The sequence below is a fragment of the Mustela erminea genome, chromosome 4, assembly GCF_009829155.1.
Source record: "Mustela erminea isolate mMusErm1 chromosome 4, mMusErm1.Pri, whole genome shotgun sequence".
Taxonomy (NCBI): Eukaryota; Metazoa; Chordata; class Mammalia; order Carnivora; family Mustelidae; genus Mustela; species Mustela erminea.
Window position 1 is genome coordinate 143,439,250 of NC_045617.1, and position 15,089 is coordinate 143,454,338.

The 15,089-nt window shown below is 48.0% G+C and overlaps 1 protein-coding gene across 3 annotated transcripts in view; it reads left to right on the top strand.

Annotated features, from left to right (window-relative positions):
* Nucleotides 1–15,089, top strand: part of E2F3 (E2F transcription factor 3) — a 74,153-nt gene that overhangs the window by 53,568 nt on the left and 5,496 nt on the right. For 2 of the 3 annotated variants that reach the window (XM_032341213.1, XM_032341215.1), the window contains exons 2-4: nt 9,740–9,851; nt 11,066–11,285; nt 12,904–13,062. In XM_032341213.1, the coding sequence (XP_032197104.1) occupies nt 9,740–9,851; nt 11,066–11,285; nt 12,904–13,062 (491 nt within the window). The remainder of the gene's footprint in view (nt 1–9,739; nt 9,852–11,065; nt 11,286–12,903; nt 13,063–15,089) is intronic. The other variant, XM_032341214.1, reaches the window with a different exon arrangement.

A 15,089-nucleotide genomic window follows, 5' to 3' on the forward strand; every position in this document is an offset into this window, starting at 1 on the left:
GAAACAAAAGCAAACTTTAAAAGAAATAATGAGTGACGAAGGAAGAACTCTCCTATTCATAAAAGAACAAGATGCTATAAAAATAGATTGATCGGAGAGCAAAAGCAAAACAAATTCTCTTGGATATTAAAAGTCTAGTTGCTCAAACTTTAAAAAAAAAAAAAGAAAGAAAGAAAAGAAATTGAGTGAATGGAAGCTAAATCTGATGTAAGAACAGTTAAGTAGCACAAAAAGGCAAAGAAATGGAAAAACAGAAAATGCGAGCTTTAGAGGATCACTCTTAAAAGGAATGGGAATTCCAGGGAGATGGCAGGACAGGGGAGGGGATGATTTACAACATAAATATTTCTTGTAGCTGAAGGCCACGCGGGTGGGTTCTAGGAGCCCAGGAGTTCCTCGCACCGTGAGCGAGAAAAGGTGCACAGCTGAGTCGCTGTTCTGAAATGTCACAATGAGTGTGAGACAGGCCGGGAGGCTTTCAGGGTGGAGAAATCGGATAGCTTCATCCAAATGAGAATCAGTGGCTGCAGGTTTCTCATCATCAACACTGGGTTTAAAAACCACCAGAACAGTGACTTCCCGGTTCTGAGGGCAAAAGGTGCTCCGCGTTAAGTCCTTGACTTAGCCGACCCGTGGAGCGCGGGCATGAAATTCACACTTCAGATCTGCAAGGACTCGGATTTTCTCTTCCGGACCATCATTCGGGTGTGTTCCCGGAAAGCCATCGGTCAACAGCCCTACGTGACTGAAGCAGAAAGGGCGTTTATTGGAGGATATTGAGGATGAGAGCACCGAGCTTGGAGAACAGGCAGGAACGAAGGAAGGATCAGTAGCCAGAGCCACAGCCCAGATGTCGAGCCCCAGAATGAGTCCAGCAACCCCAGTGATTTCTCCTCGGCGCCAGCAGCCATCACCAGACAGCCTGCTGGTTTACAAGAGCAATCCAGATTCCAGGTCCGGGGCCGGTGTGTCTGTCTGTCCGTCCCACGCAGGCAACGGGCCTGGCCCCGGCCCCGGTTCTGGGCAAGCAAGGAGGGAGTGCGCGGAGCCTTCAGCATCTGCGATAGAAAGGCCACTATGCCTCCCACCGAGACTGATCGAGTCGGGAGTTTGCTAACCAGAGGAGGGAAGGTTCAGATGCTGGGCAGTCAAAGTGACAGGTATCCCCATCAGGCTTCAACACGGTACAGGGAGTGGAAGATCACAGCACGGCAGCTTTGCAACAAGCTTGCAGAAGAGTCAAGAGTCTCGACAGAGGTCCAAGAGCTTCAGGTGGGACAGGAAGTGGGGACTTGACTTGAGTGCCTGAGAGGATGGAGAAAAAGCTACGATGGGTGTACACAGGTGACGTCATCTTTGGTTGGGTGACGGTCATCACGGGGTACTGGACATTTTTGTCCAGAAGTAGCTAGCCAAGCTTATTCCTTGGAGATGCTGAGTTGACTGCCTGGAGAAAGAGGAAAGTTGATTTCCCTGGGGAGGGAGCCCCTAGAAGCTGCCTGAACTAGTGGATTTTTTAAAAAATCAAGTACATTGATTTTTCTTTTAAACTGTCTTAAATTATTCTTTTTCTCTTTTTAGTAGGCTCCACACCCAGTGTGGGGCTTGAACTCATGATCCTGAGATCTAAAGTCTTGGGTTGTCCCAACCGAGCCAGCCAGGCTCCCTGTCTCCAGTTACTCGTAAAAGCAAAGCAGATGCCTTTAGAAAGGGATGCTGTGGCCAGTGTTTAAGTCAATGGCTTCCGTCCCACAAGTCAGGCTTTCTTTTCCCTGAGAAGCCCTCCTACATTATGTGGTCAGATTCCCGAAACCAGTCCACAAACATAAGTTATGGTGAAGTTAAGATGCCCTAGATCTGTAGTTTAAACATGAAAAGAAGAAAAACGGCCAAATTTGGGGGCCATTCTTGGTCGGCAGTGGTGGGGGGATTTGGCGGGGGCGGAGGCCTGGGGAGGAGAGAGACCTGCGCTCCCGACTGGTGGGGCTGGCGTGCAGGATGGATGCGGCGTTCTTCCTCTAGGGAAAACGCACGCTTGCTACTTCTGTTTCCACATGCATCGTCGGGGCCTTCTGCATGACCGTGGGGCTCGCCAGGTCTTGGGGAGAATTCGGGTTCTGATTCGCTTCCCACCTAATAGCTCAGAGACAGACCCAGCTCTCGTGGATTCTGAACGTGCCCCTGGCTGAGGGAGGCCGGAGAGGACGACCTAGGTACCCTCATCTCCAGGAAAAGGAGACACGGAGTGTGGTTCAGTAGCCACGCGGCACGGAAGGGAACAACGATGTGGCTCCTTCTTCACCCAAGCCCCTCCCTACCCACCAGCGCCCCTGACCGGGGGCCCTACACATCTCTGCACCTCTGCGCATTCATGGACCCGGACTACCACTCCCTTCTGTGCAGTACAGAGCCCCTTGCCTCCCTGGTCGTGGTTTAAGCTCCACCCCCTCTAACTGCCCTCTCCAGACCTCCACCCTCTTGTCCATCCAGGCCCCCTGCCTGCCTGCCCCCAGCCACGGGCTCCTTGCTGTCCAAACCATGCGTTTCCCGTTCCTGGTTGGGTGCCGTCCCTTACGGCAGGGGCCACCATATCGCCTTTTACAGTCAATTATCTGCCTGTGCAGGGCTTGGTACACAGCAGGCACTTAATAAACATTGAGTTCAGGGGCGCCTGGGTGGCTCAGTGGGTTAAAGCCTCTGCCTTCAGCTCAGGTCATGATCTCAGGGTCCTGGGATCGAGCCCCACATCGGGCTCTCTGCTCAGCAGGGAGCCTGCTTCCTCCTCACTCTCTCTGCCTACTTGTGATCTCTGTCAAATAAAAATAAACAAAATTTATAAAATTAAAAAAGAAACATTGAACTCCTATGTAGGAACTGGAAGCTTTGTAGTCCTTTCTTAAAATCCTCCTGCCCTAACCTACCGACCTATTGGCCAGAATCCAAGGAAGATTCAGCTGTGGTCTGGTCTGGAGCCGGATGGAGAGTCTGTCCTTTGGGTTGTTTCACTAATGAACCTAACCTGACCCTCATTTTTTTTTATCTAATTTCCATCTTCGGTTTCTCCTCTTCCTCTGTTCAAAATGCCCTGTCTCGTCTTTGGCCGTAAGATGGAATATATCCTAGATCCTGTTCTTTCCCTTGCTGGGATCTCTTATGAACTGGGGTAAAGGGAGTTTATTTTAGGGCTCAGTTTGTGAACTACAGCAGGCTATGCCTTTTTCTCGATTTAATTTTTTTTCCTGTGGTTCAGTCTAATGGTAGATAAGAACCCCACTTCCCTCCCCATCGTGAGCCTAGGATGCCTTTCTGATAGTGTATCCATCCCATTTCTGCTGAGAACTCATACCCATACCTACTGAATGATACATAAGATTTTCAACAGCCTAAAGAACAAACCAGCATCTTTCTTTTGTCTAACCTCAAATGGCAAATGGAAGTGATTTTTGTCTTGTGATGCAAGTAACCCACACACAAAAGCAAAATCACTGTAATTCTATCACCCCAAGATTATTACTCTTAAATTGTTTGCTATATATCCTTTGATATCCATTCTTTCTATGCATATAGTATCCCCACAAAAATAAAATTTTACTACTCACACCTACTTTTCTTTTAAACTTATATATAGATGTACGTCATTATTAATTGCATAACATTCCGTTATATAAATGTACAATAACTTAGTGAATTTTTCTCCTGTAATTGGGTGTTCATGTTGGACATATGTGGCAAAACATAAAAATATTCAAGAAACTGGCTGTGCTGTTTTTAATAGACAAACCCTAGAACCAACATAAATGTTCTCCGAATATACTCCGAAGAACTAAGTTGCTAGTTTAGAAGGTATAACTTTCATATGTACACATTGCTTTATAAAATACAGTCAAATATGATAGAACTATAAACATGAAATCATTACCCTGTATTTAATTTTATTTCTCAGAGATAACCTCCATTAACATATGATGTGGATCTTTCCAGACTTTCTTCCTCTCTGGGTACTTGGAAATTTTTAGAGGAAAGTGTATGTTTTATCGTTTTTCTTACCCTTATAAAATCCCATTTTATGTATCCTTCTGCAACTTTAATTTTTCCCCTTTGCACTTCTTGAAAACCTTTCCAAATAGGTAGAGCTTAATCTCCAGCATATGTATATGTGTACAGACACATACATGTCTGCATAGACACATTCATTACAACATACATGCCGGCCTTGCAGGTGGGTAATGGCAGAGCATTGTGATTTACCTGCCAAGTGGCTGTGGGAATTTATTGCTTGGTTCATTCAAAATAGATATGTAAATCCAACTGCGTGCATGCCCAGTGCAAGGCTACTTAAGACCTGAGCTCATGGTCCAGTGAGGAAACCGGGAGCATATATGTGAGTTATGATGGCAAAATGAGGCCCTGGCGCCCTGAAAATTGCTATGGCAACAGAGGAGGGACCTTTCCATCAGTCCAGAGAAGGCATGGGCTCCAATCCTGGTGTCTGTGACTTCACGGAGACATTAGGTACATCCTTACCTTCTCTTCCTCGGTGCAAGGTGGATATGGTAATAATTACCCCAAAATGCTTCATGAATGCCTACTGGGAAAATGTAGTCGTTTCTAGAAAAGCGTTGGGTGTCCGTTAGTGTTTGGTTAGGTAAACAAATCATGGTGTACTAATTAATCCAGTGTTCTGTAGCTATGAAAAATAAAGTCATTCTGTGCACCGACTGGTCAAACTTGAAGATATGTGAATAGAGTAATGTGTGGTATACTATCATTTGTGTACAATTTCTTTATAGGTTGCAGTGGTATACACCTATATACATACTTGTAATTCTGTAGTCTGTCTAAAAGGATATCAAGCGGGGAGGGGCGCCTGGGTGACTCCATTGGTTGAGCGTCTGCCTCTTGATTTCACTTCAGGTCATGACCTCAGGGTCGCAGGATCGAGCCCTGCATCAGGCTCCCTGCCCAGTGGGGAGTCTGATTCTTCTTCTCCCTCTGTGCCTTCCCCAACCTGTGTGTTCACTCTCTCTTTCAAATAAATAAAATCTTTTAAAAACAAATAAAAGGTTATCGAAGGAACTGAACAGTCTTACCTTCGAAAAAGGGAGCAGAACCAGGAGCAGGGAGAGAGACATGCATTTCTCATAAGCACATTTGCGCTCTTTGAATTTCCTCGTGTGTTTATTGTGTAAAGGAGAGTTCTTAAAAATTACGAAACAAGTAAAAGTCTATGTTTATCATAGAGTAAGGTGGCATCCGTTTAGTGAAACTTTTCAAATATTCTTATGTGGCAGGTTTTCACAGTCATTCCGTAAAGCTGTTGTAGGCATCAACCTTGGAGTATGTGTATTTACTGACCGTGGGATCTCGGAAAAGTTCCTTAAGCGCTCTAAACCTCCACCTTCTCCTGTAGGATAGGGAATAATAATAACAACTACTTTCTAGGGATGTGTGAAAATGAGATCGCATGATGAGATGCAATGAATGGTGCGTGACAATGTGTCGTCCTCAGCCGTTCCTCGTGTTCTAGCTAATGCTGGCAGGGCTGGCTCTTTAAGGACAAGGGGTTGCAAATGGTGGTGATCTAACTCAGTCTTCTTCTACCGAGAAAGGGAATGTGTTGGTTCGCACAAATGGAAGTCCTGGGTAGACCTGCTTCTGGGCATGGCTCTATCTAGCACCTCCCTCGAAGGTACTGGGACTCAGTCTCTCTCCATCTCTTTGCTTCCACGTTGGTTCATTACCCTGGTGGCTCCAGGCTTACATCCTACCAACTCCCCGTGACAAGAACCCACCGTTTCCAACCAAAGTCCCCGCACTGGCCAATTCTCCTGCCTTGGTCGTAGGTGCATTAGCCAAGGCGTAGGCACTTTAGCCAAGGGACTGGAATGCAGTGATTGGTGGGCCCAGATTGCAGTCCTTTCCTTTGAGCCCCGATGGGAAGGGTCAGGCTAAGATGTTGATCATCAGGGTTTTTGCTTGTCAGGCTGAGAGACAAAGAAACCACCTGAACCAAGGACTGTGGAGAAATTTCTTCCCCAAAGGGAACAATAGGGGCCAGGCTGGCAGAAACTGGATGTTCCCCCTCACGGCCCACCGCTTGGCTGCCTGACAGTTATTCCTATTATTTTTATATATACATTTTCAGAAATTTAACAGTACAACTGTTCATTACAATAGCACGTCATCTCCGTTTGGGCTGAGGTTCTCAAATTAGCACATGGTTCCTTTATAATAAAAGCCGCCCCTGATAATGCCTCAGGAACATAGCAGTGGGGGTGACCCACGGCACAGCACTCCTGTCCAGCCTCTACTCTCAGCGAGGACCCGATAGCTTGGCCTTCTGCTGAGCACCAGGTAGATGCGCCGCTTTACCAGTGGGGCCCCGGATATGAAGGTCTCTTTATAAACGGAGTAACTCCCAGTTCAGGGAAATGGTCACCCTAAGCAAACAAACATCTCTCTCTGACTGAGAGAGATTTCCATCTGCCCTAGTGTGAGCAGAGACGACCTGGACTGCTTAAAACCTCCCATCCAGTTTTTTGGGTTTTTTAACCAGACATGCATGCTTGCCTTTGTTAAGGTAAGCGTTGACATAACGCTGCTCCGTCAGAGACCACAGTGTTTGGCCCCTTCCCAAGAGAGAGCCCAGTGACTGTGCCCGTCCGTCCCCAGGTCTGGGAGCGACAGGTAGTAAGTACTGTGTGTTCCTCTCAAAGCCGTTCAGCCTCTGCCACTGCACCCTGGACGAAGGCTCATGGGATAGCCTACCAGAAGCGTCCAGTGGGAGAAGGAGATGACACAGTGATGACCTCCCAAAGCACGCCCTGTCTCCTGCACGGCAGTAAATTCCAGGCGCTGGGAGACTTGGTGGGACGATGACTGTTGGTGCAGCCCATAGGACCGCCCCAATCTCTACCCCCCAGGAGGATTTGCTGGGGCTGCTCTCCCTCTGCCGCTCATTTCTTGCTGTAGACATAGGGGCTTGGTGATTGATTCCCTCAGAGGCTGAGCTATCTTAGACCTTTGCCTTCTGGACTTAAGGATTCTCTGGCAGTAGAATTGCCTTCAAGATTTTGTAGATTTTCTACCTAGTATTTAGATCAGATCAACTATCCAAAGGCTCACAACCTGCCTAGTCCTGGTCCTTGAAGTCGGACCTCTGTTTCTTAGCAACAGATCTCCGGGAATTTCCCCAGCCTACAGTTTACGGCTTCCATAGGCCTTTGCCTCAAAGCAATTTGGAACAATAGCCTAGATGGGAAGACATAAGTAATGTGCCCCCAGGCGGCCATCCTGTGGGTGGTTCTTTCTTGCCAGTGTTCGGAGAGGTAATATAGACTTTGAGACTTAGGGGCCCCCAAGAGTTCTAGGTCCCAAGCTCTTCCCACTCGGCTTCTTTCCCGGGCCCTTCACCTGGAGGGAATCCAGCTCTGTATCTCTCAGATTGCTTTCAATGGAGAGAAAAGGCCTCCATAGCAAAGCTGTTCCCCTCTGACTTTCAGGCAAGCTTCAAATGAGGTCTCTTGTGGGTAATTTCCTGAAGGCCCCAGAAATGACCCACCCACTCTGCTGCTCCCTGTCGCACCAGGGCTCAGCCCGAACCCGCCCGTCCCACAGGCTGGCGCTTGCACCACCACACTTCCATTTCCCTAACTCGAAGAGCTTTAAGCAAAAAGGAGATGTTATGGGCTAATGCAACGGAGAAATCTGAGGCAAAGACCAATCGTGGCCCCTAGCATATGACCTTGATTCAGACTTTTGAAGGACAGACTCAGACCCTCTCTCTCCATTTCTCCACTCCACTCGCCCCTGGGGGTTCTCCATTCTCCATGGCTTCTGGCTGATGTCAGCCTTCCAGGGAAGGCACAACACCTCCTTGCCAGGAGTTCCAGAAAAATCCCTGGGGTTGGCCTTTTTTTACCCCGCTTTGGTCATATACAGCTCACCGTGGTCATTTTCTGGGGGGTGGGGGGGTGGAAGGATCAGCCAGGCCAGGGTCTCGTCGGGGCACAACACACTTGGGCTAGCACCGGGGAGGACTGTTCCCCCAAAACAATCAGGGAGATTTTGCCTCATGAAGAGGGCATGTTTGGCGGCCAACCGTCACAACAGGCTCACACAAGGATTTGACCGAATATTTGGGAGGGGAAAATGATGTTAAGAAGTCTGCCAGATGTCATTCCTAGGCCTTCAGAGTGAAGTTCAGCCCAGCATTGCCCAACAGAAAAAAGGCAAGCCACGGGGTAAAAATTATATACATACATAGATAGAATAATAATTGTCATACTATCTGATTTAATCATATTTCATAAAGCCAAAATGGTATCATTTTAACATGTAATCTGTGTAAAAACGACTAGTGAGATCCTTTACCCTTTCCTGTGCTAAGTTTTCGACCTCCAGCGTGTATTTCCTTCTTCAAGCACATGCTGCTGGGGGCGGGGGGAGGGGGAGGCCACACGCGGCTGGGGACTGGTGGAGAGAACAGAGCAAGATTCGCGGGTAACTTTCTCTAGAGTGGCTGCATCTCTGTCCTCAGCTGATAAGTTATCCCTCCGTTTCCATGTCATGAGGGGTTAAGTTGAAATTGTGCGTGCCCTCACGAGAAGAACGTGGCCATGCTGGGTGTCTAGTCGGTGGCCCTCCTGTCCAAACACCCATCCCACCGTTGGGTTAGTTAGTACACAACAGTTACTTAATGATCTGTGTCCTCTCAAGGACTCTACAGGCTAGGGAGGCAGACGCACTTACCCATCTTGCTTTACCTCTGTTCCCTAAGCCCAGTGCCCCGTCCACAGACACTAAATGGATATTTTTTAAGTAAAATTAAATTAGATGAAAAACGTGGATGAAGGGGTGCCTGGGTGGCTCAGTCGGTTAAGCGTCCGACTCTTGATTTCAGTTCAGGTCATGATCTCAGGGTCTGAGATCAAGCCCCATGGGGGGCTCCATGCCAGGCTTGGAGGCTGTTTAAAATTCTCTCCCTCTGCCCAGCCCCTCCCTAAAATAAAAGAAAAAACTGAATGAAGACTCCTCTTTTGCCTGGTTTGATGACAAAAATGGAGACAGGAATACTAGTGGAAACCCAAGATTAAGCATTTGCGTTTTTGTTATTCTGATGAATGACCATTTGCAGTCTGTGACTAGCTGTGTTACTGTTTAATCACTCTTTCTTCAAACATAAATATATGTATAGAGAGAGAGTGATTGAATACCTACAGAAACCCAGGCTCCTTGCCAAACCCTAGGTATACAAAGATAAATGGGAAACAGTCCCTGCCTTAAAGGAAATGAGAAACAGATAAGTAAAATAACCCTTCTATCCAATAGGTGTTATAATACACAGAAACACAGTGTTTGGGGGGAGCATAAGGAAGGAGATCCAACCCAGATCAGAGATGAGTGAAGGTCGGCGGCGGAGTGTCGCAAGGGAAAAGCAAATTTACGTTCCAGGGTGCCTGCTGTGGTCTGACTGTCTCACCCCACGCCTGGCACATAGTGTTGAATCAGTGAAGGGGGTAAGCAGAGTGGCCCGTGACCTAACCCTAATGGACCAGAGGAGGGATCCTCTGAGCCTAGACGGGTAATCCCTTGCAGGTGAAGAGCGTTTTGGCGCCGGCGCAGACCTGGAGCCAGCAGCTGGCCAGCAGCCCGTTTGGTTGGTCTGGGTCCCCGGCAGCCCCACTGCTTGTGATCGCCCACACGACCGGTGATGAATGATTGCACTTTCCCGTTGCAGGCAAAGCGAAGGCTGGAGCTCGGAGAAAGCGGTCACCAGTACCTCGCAGATGGCTTAAAAACCCCCAAGGGCAAAGGAAGAGCCGCCCTGCGAAGTCCAGATAGTCCAAAAAGTAAGGATCCATTTGGTCTCGTACTCTCCTTGGTGTGGGCTTCCTACCTTTCAAAGCTGCTGGCTGAGAGGGTGCCAAGGTGGGGATAATTGTGGCACGTTGTGTCCTTTTCCACTTCTCTCTCTGTTCCCATCCAGAAAATAACCGAGTATCTGCAGACACCCCACAGATACTGCAGGGTCCCTTCAGTCCATGAATACTGACTCGGGAGGAGGCCTTTTTAAATGTGTGCGGTGTCATTTTTCAGCTCGGAATACAAGCTCCCTGGCACCATTCTATAATCAAATTTAATTTTAACTTCTCTTCATGGACATCACTTTGGAGACCGGGCTCCCTGGGCGTAGAATTGTGCCAAGGTTGGTCAGGTCTGCGCCCGCCTCGTCCTCAGGCTCCGCACAGGGCGCTGTCAGAATGGACCAAAACCCAACCATGGCAGCTCGTTTTCCTTTCCACTGATTGTTTCTTTGACGAGAGAGAGAGAAGTAGGTTGGAAACAACGAAATAGCCCTTTAAGTCTCTGGTGTTTAATGGAGATGCTAAATTAGCATCTCCCCTTTCCTGGAGTTTACGAATCAGGCCTTACCAAACCCTGTGCAATGAACACCTGCCCAGCAGCTTAAATATGGTATTGAATGAGGACCTAACATGCAGGAGGGACGGGGCGAGTCGATGGAAAGGCTGGTTGGGTATTCTTCATTGACATGAATGCTGGTGCCCAGGTTCCAGACTCACACAGACCATGGACCCTGCAGAGCTGGTTGCGGGGGGTCAGGCTGAGCCCCTCCCACCTCCCCTGTCATGAAAATGAAATGCAGGAGAGATTCGCAGCCCAGGCCCTCGTGGGTTGGGCTCTGCACGTGCTGGTGTTCAGAGACCATAGCACGGTTTCATTCGTTCAACAGATAATGTTGAGGCCTGCCGTGTGCGGGATACCTCCCTAGAGCCAGGGAGGAGGGTGAGGCCAAGTCGGAGCTCCTGGGAACATCACAGCACAACGCTTTCATCCAACGGGAATTCGTACTGTCCCTTCCTTTTCTAATAAAGCCATTTCATAGCTTTCTGTAACTTACCGAGAACACTGGCCGTGGCTTTGCTTGGATGCTAATCCTTGGGCTGCAGCGGGAAACAGGGCTCGCCTACCTGCGGAGAAACCCTTCATTTCTTTACCTTTCCCCCTATCCCCCCCACCCGCTCGGCTTTTGTTTTTCTTTAAGCTCCAAAATCTCCCTCAGAAAAAACACGGTATGACACATCCCTTGGTCTGCTCACCAAGAAGTTCATTCAGCTGCTGAGCCAGTCCCCCGATGGGGTCTTGGATTTGAACAAGGCGGCGGAGGTGCTGAAGGTGCAGAAGAGAAGAATCTACGACATCACCAACGTGCTAGAAGGCATCCACCTCATCAAGAAGAAGTCGAAGAACAACGTGCAGTGGATGTGAGTACGAGCCACGGCCCCGGGCCCCGGCGCCATGTTCACACCCACGCTGCTTCCGCGGGCTCCTCCCCGCTGCCCCTGACTCCCCAGCCGAAGTCCAAGGGCTCTTTGCCCTTTAGATGCAGTCGGAGACATTGGGTTGGCCTCAGGCAAGGGAGTCCCTGCCCACTCCATGAAGGTGCTGTTCCTCTGCACCCAGGAGGCCGCGTGTGCTCACGTGTGTCATCTGAAGGATGCTGGCCCGTGTCCGCGGCTCGTCTCTAACAGGGGTTTGGAAATGAACCACAGCTCAGTATGAACACAGCCGTGTAGCTGTCCCATGGCCACGTATCCTCATCCGTGGCTCTAACGGCGGGTCAGCTCGCTTTCTGTGTAAATAGAGGCAAGACGTAGAGGCCTCAGTCCCTCCTGGAACGCAGGGATGTGAACACATGTCCCCTGTCCACCGACACGTGGGACTCAGCGTATGGTTAGTCTCGTTTGTGAATTGCGGACGGAGCACTCGTGCGGCCGGTATTTTAGGAGGAACGATGAAGGCATTGTGGGAAGGAACAAATCTGTTATAGGCTGGCTTTGAGAGAAGACTCCCTCAAACATGATTTGAGTGCAGGGAACGTTTTGTCCTTTTAAGGAATTTTGTGACAATTCAAGTGACCCATTTTGGCCTGTGGTTTAGAGAAACCTGTTGGGTAGTGGTCTTTGTTCAGTGTACAGTGCACACATCTGTTCCCTTAACCTCCTTTTCCCTTTCCGTGGTTGCTAGAAGACCCGCAGGAGCTACCTAGGTCTTTTGTGCTTCCCGAATGATATTCTGTTGAATTTGAACCAGTCTTCTCTTCTTTCACATTTTTCTCTCTCTCAATATCTCCTTATCCTTTTTTTCCACCCGTTGTTTCTCTTTCCTCCCGGGAGGCGAGTGGCAGGCAGGGGCTCCTCCTTTTGCCCTTTGAAGTTGAGCCTTCCGAAAAAACAGGCCTCCTGGAGGACAGAAACCTGGGAATTACAGTGTTGGGGATTTATTGGGTTTTCTTGCCCTCCACTTAATTTCTGTAGTGTGAGAGGTGAAAGACTGTGTGGACAAAAAGTAAATACAAAAGTATAAATGTTCTGATGTTAATACTTGGCTAATAAGTGTGTCCTCCTGTGTCAAGGGGGCACATCTTTTTTTTTTTTTTTTTTTTTTTTAATTTTTTCAATTTATTTATTTTCAGGAAAACGGTATTCATTATTTTTTCACCACACCCAGTGCTCCAGGCAATCTGTGCCCTCTATAATACCCACCACCTGGTACCCCAACCTCCCACCCCACCGCCACTTCAAACCCCTCGGATTGTTTTTCAGAGTCCAGAGTCTCTCGTGATTCACCTAAGGGGGCACATCTTACTCAAAAGGACATTTCTAGGGCGGGGTGCCTGGGTGGCTCAGTGGGTTAAAGCCTCTGCCTTTGGCTCAGGGTCCTGTGATCGAGCTGCCTACTTGTGATCTCTCTCTGTCAAATAAATAAATAAAATCTTTATTTAAAAAAAAAAAAAAAGGACCATTTCTCGCTGCCCCTCCCCCGCACGCTCTCCCCCTTGGCCCCTGAGCAGTTACGAAGAGTCTGTGTTTGGGTTCCCAGGGGCTGCAGTCTGTCTGAAGATGGGGGCATGCTGGCCCAGTGTCAAGGCCTGTCCAAGGAAGTGACCGAGCTCAGCCAGGAAGAGAAGAAATTAGATGAACTGATCCAAAGCTGCACCCTGGACCTCAAACTGCTAACCGAAGACTCAGAGAACCAAAGATATCCTTTGTGCACCTGTTCCTTGGGGGTTAGTGCCTTCTAGAACACAGCCAGTGTTGACAGGCTGACTCTTCTGCACAGGTAGAATTTTACTCTGGTTAACGTGTGTTCTTCATGTGTGGCTGGGGACATACGGATACACGCAGCGTGCCGGGCGGCACTGTTCTAAGATAGATAAGGTGTCAGCGTTAACATTAATGACAACGACCAGTAGCTCCCTCTCTGCCTCCCCAGATTTCTGGTGGGCGTTCACTGTCACTGTTGGGGTTCTCACATTCTATTTTCTTTTCATCAGATATTGGAGCAATAGGAATTTGTTGAATCTGTCTGAGCTATAGCTGAAGGAACGAAGAGCCTAGAAAAATCATTCTGTAGCCTCTACCCGTGCGTTAATGCTGATGCTCAACACCAGAAACTGATTTCTGAATCACGCGCCCTCCCACCCCCGATGCCTGAGACATCTCGGTCTATCCATCCATTTACAGACATTGGTCCTTAGAAATAGTTTTAAAAGCCAGTTCTTGTCAACTGGCTGACAATCTGTTGGCCATCACAGGAAAACTCGCTCTCAGCATCTCACTCCCCACAAAAAGGGAGAAAGATGACTTCGTCGCCTTGACAAGAAGTTTTTGCAGTATTCCCAGTTACGCGTAGAAGATGAAGCCCATATTTTAAGAAACCCCACCTCTTAAGTTGTGTCCCCCCCTTCTGATTGTTCCACATTACCTTTTATGTCTGAGAGGCTTTCCCTTGGAGGGTAGGGGGACATTTATTGTTCAGTTGAGGCTGTTTTTTGAAACCGCGATTACTCCTTTTCTGTCGACCACAGGATTGATCTTGCCCACCAATGATTAGTGAGGTAGAGATGAGGTGTGGTGATTTGAACCCCCAGTGGCAGCCAGAGTGGGCTTATGGGGGAAGAAACAAGAATAGCTCTAGTCGAGCTGTTTCATTCACCCTTTAGCTGGGAGCCCCGTGGAGGACGAGACAGGGTGGTTACATGTGATTGGCAGCTCTCTGGAATGTGCAGCTTACAGCCTCGTTGACAACATCAGCTTCCTCTGGGGCCTTTGTTGCAGACACTGAAAGCTTCCTTGCGGGGAGCTGCTAACCCAAAAAAGCAAATTCAGGAGGGAGCCACAGTGGAAGTACTTTTAAGTTTGTAAGATTAGAAAACGTGTTTGCACAATTTATTTCAGTTCGCCATTCGGTTCCGAATGTGGTACAGCTTGTTCACAAATGTGTTGAAATTTTCCTTCCCGCAGGATGTTGAGTAACTGTAGATGAGTTTTTATTTTAATAAGTACTTGTCACGTAGCTTTTTGACAGTGGACTTGTGGGGTAGGTACCTGGTTATCAGTTTTTCCATGTTCTCAGTGAAAACTCAGAACTATCAAGTCTCATGAAGACAACAGTTGGCTTCCTTGACGAGGTACATGGTGACCTAAGACCCAGACTCTTGCCTGAGCTTTCCTGTCAAGCTCAGTGCTGAATTTGCTGTCGTCTCAACCATTAAGTCTTAAGGAAGACAATCTGTGATAGATGTCCCTAGAAATACATATAGATTTGGGATGAATGTGCTTTTTTTCTGCACAGTAGGCTCCTAGCTTCCTTCAATTTCTAATTAAAAGCCACTGTTCTAAGAGAAGCATTTCCTCCTAACTCTCTAAACCCTATTTCTGTATGAAATTTGTTAGATCACAGACTCAATTTTCTAATATTATATTACCTGCAGAAAGGCCTTCATTGAGTCATGTGATTTGCTGTTTTATCCTAGGCATTTTTTGTGGGCTAACATAAAAAACACAACAGGCTAAAGACATTGTACGTTATTTATGTCACTCCGTGTCCCTTATAAGAGCTATGTGACTCTTATAAGAGAGCTATGTGAACTCCTTTAGTGCCAAGTAAAAACTCGTCTCTCCAGGCAAGCTTGCATGAATACTCTTTATCATGTAGTTAAGTACCATAGCCTTTCATGATATCCTCTTAGGCTCAGCCACCAGGACACTTAAAAGAATTGTTCA